Below are 9,919 nucleotides of genomic sequence, written 5' to 3' on the forward strand. Positions count from 1 at the left end.
CAGTGTATTTTTGATGAACAATAGTCACATGAGGGCACACTTCTCTGTAGCCTGCTTCATCACTGTCACTGTGGCCTGGGCTTTGGTTTTAGCATCCACATCTGTATTTTGAAGTTTATGGAAGAATGAATCATTGGTCTCCTCCTCTTTCTTGTCTTCATCCAACGTTTTGGCAAGGTCCTCTGGCAGGTCAGTGCCATCTCCGACCATCTGAACTGTTGCAGTGTCTTGAGAATTCTGTGACAGGAGATGTTAAACATTATTACATTTAGGAACTTTTTAATACATTAAATATGTGAAAATAATTATTGAAATAATAATAATAATAATAATGATAATAATAACTATTGTTATTATTATTATTATTATTATTATTTAAATACAATTATTGAAAGTACAGCAACCTGGGATAAAATGAATAATTTTAGTCCAAATGATTAGTAATGGAATTAGGTGTCAACAAATGAGTAGATAAAAAATATCCCTCTAGAAAGGCAAAACATCCCTTACATCTGGAAGTCTGTTTTTATATCTCAGGGCCACTTTGCCTTCTCTATGGCAAAGGCCTTGTTATGTCAGTTCACTGTTATTATTATCTTTACGGTCCATTTAGTGCATGAATTATATGGCTTTCTCCAAGAGGCCTAAACCCAAACAAGTGTGTCCAAGCAGAAGGGCAGTGTATTAAAAGGTTAACGGGTGGACAAAGAAGCAGGTGGCTTTGAGTAAAGCTTTCCTTAAAGATCAGTGTTGTATATCAGCAGCATTAACACATTACAGTAATGTTGTTAGCAAGGGCAAACAATTCTCAACACGAATGCCTGATCAGAGTCAATGAGCTCATTCTATGAAACATTATCTTATTGGTCTAATCAGTTACTGGCACTGTACTGTTTTGATTTGGTTAAGCAAGTTGGAAATCCTTGTTTGTTATAAAAATATCGAGAGTTGGTGCAGGCGCAAGGGGACTTACAGACCAATTCATTTTCAGTGTTGTTTATATGATACTCCTTTAAAATCCTAACTGGTTTAATCATACCTCACAAAGACCAGCACTGCTATTTGTTGTAATCAATTTGTTTGTAACCACAAAATTGAAGTCATAGCATAACTGTGACTTTGCCTTTGCACTTCTCTTCTGGTTACATTTTAGGCCGGTTTTTCATTTAAAGCAGAAACGATTAATCCATTAATTGATTAGTCAGTTAATAGAGAAAAATTCAGCTGTCTTGATGCCATTTTTAGGCAAAAATTCAAAACATTTTTTTCTCATTAGTGAAGACTGGCTGCTTTTCTTTCTTTTATGTTATAGTTAAATGAATATCTATAGGTTTTGGACATTTGAAGATGATGCTTTGGGCTTTGGAAAACTGTGGCAGGCATTTTTCATTATTTCAGACATTTTAGAGGCCAAGCAATTAATCAGTTAATAATAAAAATAATTGGCAAATTAATCAATAATGAAAATAATTGTTAGTTGCCCTAATAGCAGACTTAGTTAAAGGTTACGGTGTGTCTGGTTTATGTGTGGGTAAATTATATAGTATAGGCTTAGGGTAAAGTCTTGATCTTAATTTCCCTTTGTTTAATTTAATAAAAGACAAATACAACTCCTGCAAATGACTCAGACTGTGTGAACTAATCCAGGTAGAATAGTAGACATTTAATTTCATTTAAACTCGCTCTCTATAAACATAAAAAATGCCTTGTGGTTGCACAGTAACAGCAGAGCTATCTTTGTAAAAGCAGAGGAGAAACTTATTGACCTCTTCAATCCAGATTTACCTGTCTGGTCTGGAAAACTTGAACTAATGTCATTTGTGCCATAAGCCAACTTTTGTAAGTGTACCTGCAGTAATGTCGTCATTGGGGCTGTAGGGCAGTTTCCATGTTAGTACTAGATTTGACCCATGTCTATTTAAGGGCGGTCTGCTCAGGCCCTGACTCTGTTTTAATAAGATTAGCTGCACCAAGAGCTGCAGCTTGGCACAGATCCGCGGTTACTTGATGTCTTGGCCGGGGTTGCACTTCTTCACATTATTCCCTTCCACCTCTGAGCTGTCAATACACGAACATGATCTCAATATAGATACAGTTTTTTGCTAATCAGTGATTCTATCTCCAGATTCAGTGAAAACAGCAAACACACAGAAATGTTTTTGTATTGCTGTCGCTTGATTTAAAATGAATTCAGCTGTCTTATTGAACTTCCTGTGCCACTTGACTTTAAAGAAATAACTTGTCTTATACAGGCTGCCACACCTTCAACTGGACAGTGAGACTTTAACTTCATTACAGTTTGCCTTTTCACTTAATTGAAGATACCTAACACATCAGCATTACTTAATATTGTAAGGTGATTAAATAATTATTGTTTTAAAGTGCCCTGGCTAAGAGACGTGTTTAATGGTGGCTTCTTGAAACCGAGCCCTGACAAGTTATTACACATGGAGCCTAATCTGCTTCTCTGGCTAATTTGAGCCCCAAGAAAATAAACCTCCACCTAAAGCTACCTTATAAGCCCGGCTCGCATCCGTTGATGTCACACATGCATCACACATAGCCACACAGGAAAGGAAGTTCAAATGGCCTAATATACAACCACACACTTTTATTTAAAAAAAAAAAAAAAACTAAACTAAAAAACCTTTAATCAACTCCAGCTATTGTGTTTACAAATGGTGCTGATATCTGATTATTACAGTTAATAATATTTTATCAATTTACCTTCCACTAAATTGACCAGGATACTTATTGTCTTTTATGGCAAATGTACTGTACCTCTTCTGGAGGAGTTTGCTAAAGGAGATTCACAAAGGTTTATCTTTATGCAAGATTGTAAAAATTATTACCGTGATGTGATGTGTTTATTCGGCTCTATGTATCGACTGTTGTATTGGTCTGCACTGTACTGTGTGTGGTTCACATTTCACCAGGTGACAATTTAAAAAGACTATATTTTCTCCTCCTCTTTGGTACAGATATCATGCTGGCACTGGGTCCATGCTGAAAACAGTATGTTATATGTAGAGTGATATTACTGCGATTATAAAATAAGGATATAAGATTAGGCTTGTGTTTTCATGATATTAATGTGGTAATATCAGTGTAATACCTCTATAACTACTCTAAGAAAGTCTAGGATGCCTCAGTGAATCACTTTCAGTTGATATCAGTCAAAACTTTCTTCCTATCTACTTCCTATGTTTTTAGATTATCCCGTCACAAAATTGTATTTCTGCAGACTATAAGATTTATTTTGCTGTATTTATTTAACGCAAACACCAAGAACATGAGCTGACTCACCTGAAGAGACAGTTTTTGTGTAACATTGTTTGAATTTTGTGGTTAAGTGACTGTAAACTCAAAATCACCGACCAGTACTCTGACAAGACAACAAGATGGCAGCTTCTGTGTAATAACCATGAATCATGGCTGTGAAATGCAAACCCACCTGTTTCGGAGTGCTACCAACATGGTCCTCATTAACGTGGTGCCTCTGGTCCACATTCAAATATGGACAGTTAGAGTAAAAAAAAAAAAAAAAAAAGGTGTTGCACACCAGTTTTGTTTTGTTTATTTCCGTTTTTATACCTGTGGCTCTGAGATAAACATGAAGTGGGAGCCCTACTTTAAGTAATCACACCTGCTAATCCCTGCTTATGGATACAGTATGTAGGTCATATTTTCTCTTTACAACTGCTTTCTACTCTACCCCTCATATAATATCTCAGTGTTATCTATTGTACAAAGTGCCTCCAGTGGCAGACACACACATATTTAGACACACAGACAGACACAACTTTAGACATTTTAATGTTATTTATTATCCTTGGTATATGTACATACTGTGTCCTCCACACAATGCAATATTTAAGCAGCATATTCTCTTTAGTTTATCTGTTGTGCAGTCATAAATATTATTTTCAGCACTATAGTCAGTATTGCTGTAATAATGATAATGTAGGCATCTCTGTTAACTCACTTTCCTTCCACCAGCTGCCTCTGGTACTCTTCAGACTCCTCTCTGAACATGCCTTTGGCCTCTGGAGTTTCCTCTCCATCTGCTCCTGCTTTACTGTTGTCTTCACCACCTCTAGTAAAACTCCTCAACTTATCACCCAACATTTGATTCATGAGAAACGCCATAGCTCACTTCAAATGCACATTATTCAGTCCTACACGAACAAGGGAAAGTGAATCTGAAGGCTGATGGAAAGAAGAAGAGTGATATTAAAATCCAATCTTAATGTGTACATCAACAAATTATCAACAAGAGCCTCATAATACTCATACTTCCCAAACTGACACCTTGGCTATTGTGCGTCAAGATGATTAGACTGTATCAATAACTTGTGGCTGGAGTAAAACCTCTAAAGAGCTTAGCTCATAATTGGCCGCACACAGACAATGGAGAGTCTTTACCTTGTCAATAAGATGCAGCAGGATAGACCCTCAGGATGTAGGCCACCACAGACTACCTCACTAACCAGCAATTATTCCTGATTAAAACAAGACAGTACAAATAAATCCCATAATGCAGTAATAGCCCACAGATTCTAACTTTGCAGAAACATTAGTTACTAAATTGCCAGTCACTTGAACTCAGCATTAGCACATCATCCCTGTAGTTAAAGGCCACTATGGCAACATTGTATTTCATATAAGGCATATATATATGTAGGTTTGATATTGACTCTCCTTCAGATCTTTTATGGTTTCCACTGACTCCTAACAAAAATATATTGAGTTTTAATGAGCTAGATACCCAAGTATATGTAACCATTTATTAATGGTTTACAGATAGGGTTTGGATGTTACAACCAAGTTCAGTCAAATCGTTTTAGGACATTTTCAGGGAAATTGGACCAAACTTTCAGAAATTGATAGACATTTGATATTGTCCATCCCACCATAATCTACAGATACACAGGACAGTTCACACTAGTTATAGGATATTTTGTGGATTTACTGGTGTGTCCTGATAGGACCTCTGTCACCAGTAGATTTGTGTTTTAAGCAGACTCAAGTAGCTGTAAGATACTTAAAATCTCCCTGATTAGCTCTTTTAGGGACGCTGTGGACTTAACACCTCACTGACCTAAAACCTATGTACCCTACACAGAACTAATAAGGCTCTGGACATTAAGCTCATGGGACTTAAGATAACCTAATTACAGAGTATCTGTTTAAATTATTCTCCCGCAGACGGAACTCAAATTATCCAATTTTAAGAAGTTATTGTAAAACGGGACAGATCCAGTTGTGATGTCTGGTTGGTGTGTGACACACACATACACACATATGGACTTGGAATAAGCAACTAAGATCAAGAGATGAAGGCTCAACAAGAAATGGTTTCATTTAAACATGAACAAAATTGGGAAAGGTTATTCAGATCTTCATACTGAATTACAAACCTATTAATCAGCAACACATTTTTTTCTATGAGAAAATATAGGACTTAATAGAATGTCAGCTGATAGTACATTATACTGTTATACAACAGTTTCTGTCTAATCAAACACTAACCATTTGGACAAACAAAAAGCTGATGATTAATGTGGTAAGGTCACTCTGTTGGAAAACTTCAGTCTGCCAAGAGGAGAATAACTGGACTTTCCTACCTGTTGACCATGCCGTCTTTACTGATGCTATGACTGTTCAAGGAGTAGCATTTTAAAGGTAAATGTATTTTATTGTATTTTACTTTTACATCACTACCACTAGTCTGGGAAGAATGTGAGAATTTTTTTCTTTCACTTCTTTATAGTCTGCAGGTTGTAGACAGGTTGTTATGTAATGTTACTGACTTTTCTGTCTCTTTATTTAACCACAGGTTTGTTTTTTTACAAGTTTAACCTGCTTTCTCATGTTGTATATTTGTATATGTCTTCTGACAAACTTTGGAAACGCCTTCAGGATTATTGTTGTATCAGTCCTTTTTTTAATGCTAAGAATAGACTGAAGACTTGTTTCCTTTTTTTCTGCAGTCTGTACTGTGTGTAAGGACTAATTATGAAAGAGCTGTTGACCTCTGATGACTTGTCTGAGTTGGACTCAGTACAGGTTACAGAACCCCAGGAAACCCAGACGTACCACAAATGTAATGAACCCCCAGGTCATTTATTGTCATCCCAGAATGGATCTTTTATGGCTTTTTTCAAGAGAAATGCTTTTGTTGTTTTCTCAGTGACTGCTGTTGCTTTGGGTGAGTGATTCTTAAACATATTACACTGTGAAAGTTGTCTTTTAACCTAATATTGATCTGTTTTCTTGCAACCTGCCACATGCTTTTTATTAGCATTCTTATTCTCTAGCATTACTCTGTGTATTGGCTCTGCTGCTTTTGATGTTTTGAACAGACAAATTTATTTGCCGACTTGTGTTTACATTTGTGAGGAACTGGCCTGGGTTTTGCTCTGCGACACATTAATATGTCAGCCAGGGATATAACATATTTAACCTTTCCTGGAGAGCTCCTGATGAGAATGCTGCAGATGACGGTGCTTCCTCTCATCATTTCCAGTCTGATCACAGGTTAGATTCACACCTCAGCTTGGTTAAACTGGATTTTCAGGTACAATTTTCAGCCAATCAATAAAAAAACAGTTTGACCCAAATTACCTGTGGTAATAGTTCCCTGATAACCAACACAGTATGTAAACACACAGTAGATAAACACAATCAATAGCCACGCTAGTGGCTCATGCAAGAATTACCAACTGCTAATACTGATCAAAAGTATGTTAGATGTCCCAGGATTACCACTATATAGAGGATAAATCAGTTTCATCTAAGTATCAACATTTTCAATCCTGCAATTTTGTTGTTTGATGTCTAGACTTTTGTGTATTGTTTCCCCAGAACTTTGTATTTTGTAAAGAATCCCTGAAACATTTGATGAACTTGTCTGTTTTTATTTTCCATTTTTAAAACCTGTGTAGAGCTACAAAAATATTTTTGAACTCCACATACATGTCCAAAATATTTTAAAAGATTTACTAATCTATATGTGGTTATTATTCCTACATTATGAGGAAAATGAGGAGTGAATCGGGTTGTATATAAATGATCACAATAGCAAATGTATAAACTCATCAGGTTTATGTTCATACACTATGGCCATCTTCTGTTTTCAGGCATGTCATCTGTGGACAGTAAAGTCTATGGGAGAATTGGACTGAGGGCCTTCAGCTATTATATGGTCACCACACTTATTGCTGTGTTCACTGGCATTGCTTTAGCTGTCATCATCCAGCCAGGGAACTCATCCAGGAACACCTCAGTGTCCTCTAGTGGTAAAGTGGAGGCTGTGCAGAGCGTGGATGCATTTCTAGATCTGATCAGGTTTGTATGTTGATAATTATTACTTATAGGGAAGTTGTAAGGATGCAGTGATATATCAGCCTCCAGCCAGAAGAAATCTGTGTTTTTTATTTACAGAAACATGGTCCCCTCAAATCTTGTTGAGGCTTGTCTCAGGAAGGTAAGATCCGCAAAGGCTATGGTTTGTTTTTATATTTATACAGCCACTTATTTACATTTACCATCTTTTAACATTTGGTTATACTCCAGTTTAAAACAGTTTATTTCAGAAGTGCTCCCATAGGAAATCATCTTGGTGTCATCAACATTACTGAGGCCAGTAAAAACAGTGAGTTCCCTTTTTTGTCATCTTGCTGTTTGGAACAAATTGATCCCTTATGTTGTCCTTTATGTTGAACTGAAATGCCTAATCTTCATTATTGTTTTATTATTACTACAACATCATTTCACCACTACTTTGACTGACAGGGACCTCTATAGATGACAGAGTACCAATGCCGGGCTCCTCAGATGGGGTAAATATTTTGGGTCTGTTGGTCTTCTCTGTTGCCTTCGGCCTCATTCTGGGCAGTATGGAAACCCAGGGAAAGCCCCTCAGGGATTTCTTTGACTGCCTGAATAAAGCCATCCTACATCTAGTCAACATAGTTGTTTGGTAAGCAGGAGAAGCTAACATTTATATGAACTGGCTGTCTTTCTAGTATTCTGCATATATTTAGCATTTTATAATGTTTTTTCAGTGCTATCTGTCTAGGGATTTGGAATCATCTCTAGTGCCATTCAGATTCTCCTTTTATCTTTCTTTGTCTTTGTGATGAGGTTTTGGATGTGTAATAAAAAAGCCCAGAATATCCAGGACAGCCTGGTGACGCTTCTTTCATTTCCTCTCTTCTGCTGAGTCTCACAGGTACTCCCCGGTGGGAATCCTCTTCTTGCTGGCAGGACAGATTTTGAAGATGACAGACACTGCAGAGATAGGTCGCGAACTCACCATGTACACTCTCACTGTGATCACCGGTCTGCTGATCCACAGCTTGTTCACCCTGCCCCTCATCTATTTTGTTGTCACACAAAAGAATCCCTTTAGATTTATGAGCAGTCTCCTCCCGGCTCTCACCACTGCCTTTGGGACTTCTTCAAGGTGAGTCAGAGTCTTAATATTAAAGATAAGAAATGGACAATAGTGAGGCGTCATTGTCCCTCATTTTCCTCACAGTTCTGCAACCCTACCAGTAACCCTCCGCTGTATGGAAGAAAATCACAGCATGGACAAACAAGTGACGCGTTTCATGCTGCCTACAGGCGCCACAATGAACATGGATGGTGCAGCTCTCTATGAGGCAGTAGCAGCTTTATTCATAGCCCAGATTCATAATATGGACTTTAACGTGGGACAAATCATCGTCCTCAGGTAAGTTCAAATGGAAACTTTAACCATGTAAAAATTGCCCTTATATCCAGGCGGTAAGTTTTACAAATGTGATTAAACTGGTTGTTGTATTTTTCTTTAACCGTCTTTGTGTCTATCTAGCTTAAGGAAAATCTGACCCCTGTGTGAAGCACAGTGATGATCACACAGTCTTACACTGTTTTTATGAACATAAGCAACAACTTTTCTCTGCCTTTGCATGAGTCACCACAGATTAAGCAGATGAAGAGTAGGGGGAACACTGACATTATGCAGGATCATTTCCCATAGCGTTTAGTGGGCTCTCTTTACGTACATCTTCAATGTGTGGATCCATGAACATGAGTGGTCAACGCTAAGAGGGTTGGGTTCTGCCTGATTTCTCATAACATAATAAGGTTCACATTTCATAACCTATACTGTCTCTCTTGTTCAGTTTGATTGTCACAGCTGCCAGCACTGGTGCAGCAGGCATCCCACAGGCTGGCATGGTATTCATGGTGATTGTGTTGTCATCAGCTGGACTGCCAACTGAAGATATATCACTGCTAATGATGGTTGACTGGATTCTGTAAGTGAACATTTAAACAAGTGTCATTTGCAGATCTTGATAGAAAATTAAATTTTGCGGTTTCAGACTTTAAAGTTGGGGTAAAGGTTGGAGGTGAGACATGTAGTTAATGACTGGTGTTAGAGGTTAGTGAGTACGTTATTTCCTGTAGTTGTGGTCAGGTTACATGTACAACTTCCTACTATAACTTTATCTTCATGTATGTTTGTTAATAGGGATCGTTTGAGGACTGCCATCAATGTCCTGGGTGACTGTATTGGTGTGGGTGTAGTTCATCATCTGTCCAGACATGAGCTTCAGAGCTCCAGGCCTGCAGAGGAGAGCCCGATGGAAGAAAGCTTCCAGCTCTGTGCTTCATGATTGACAAGTTTTGGAGGCCCAACTGAACCATCATTATTTGATGAGCCAGAGGGATTAACTGCACACTTTATGCAGAGTGCAAATCTGTTTATGGGATGTTAGATATGAAATGTTATGCCATATGAAATATGATTTTCCCTCCACAATTGTTGGAAGCTGTTCAGAAGTTAGAGTATTAAATACACTACCCTCAAAAATCTAACACAGTCTTAATATATATATATATTTAATGGTACTGCGATTTATGGACA

At 37.6% G+C, this 9,919-nt stretch overlaps 1 protein-coding gene and 1 pseudogene across 4 annotated transcripts; one reads left to right on the forward strand and one right to left on the reverse strand.

Moving 5' to 3' along the window:
- Positions 1–5,379, reverse strand: LOC108884129 (complexin-4-like; annotated as a pseudogene).
- A 164-nt stretch (positions 5,380–5,543) lies between these two features.
- On the forward strand, positions 5,544–9,870 carry LOC108884176 (excitatory amino acid transporter 1). 4 transcript variants are annotated; one of them, XM_051069916.1, is made up of 12 exons: positions 5,544–5,685; positions 5,994–6,106; positions 6,194–6,211; positions 6,403–6,540; positions 7,143–7,350; positions 7,447–7,489; positions 7,579–7,657; positions 7,798–7,984; positions 8,237–8,470; positions 8,546–8,740; positions 9,174–9,308; positions 9,524–9,870. In XM_051069916.1, the coding sequence occupies exons 2-12, from the start codon at positions 6,019–6,021 to the stop codon at positions 9,666–9,668; spliced, it is 1,470 nt and encodes a 489-aa protein (XP_050925873.1). In that variant the 5' UTR covers positions 5,544–5,685; positions 5,994–6,018; the 3' UTR covers positions 9,669–9,870. The 4 variants fall into 4 exon arrangements, with proteins under 4 accessions (XP_050925873.1, XP_018533389.1, XP_050925874.1 ...); XM_018677873.2 differs by having other exon boundaries at positions 5,994–6,211; XM_051069917.1 differs by lacking the exon at positions 5,544–5,685 and having other exon boundaries at positions 6,070–6,215.
- Positions 9,871–9,919: the final 49 nt, after the last annotated feature.

This window comes from Lates calcarifer, linkage group LG4, assembly GCF_001640805.2.
Source record: "Lates calcarifer isolate ASB-BC8 linkage group LG4, TLL_Latcal_v3, whole genome shotgun sequence".
In the NCBI taxonomy this organism is placed as follows: Eukaryota; Metazoa; Chordata; class Actinopteri; family Centropomidae; genus Lates; species Lates calcarifer.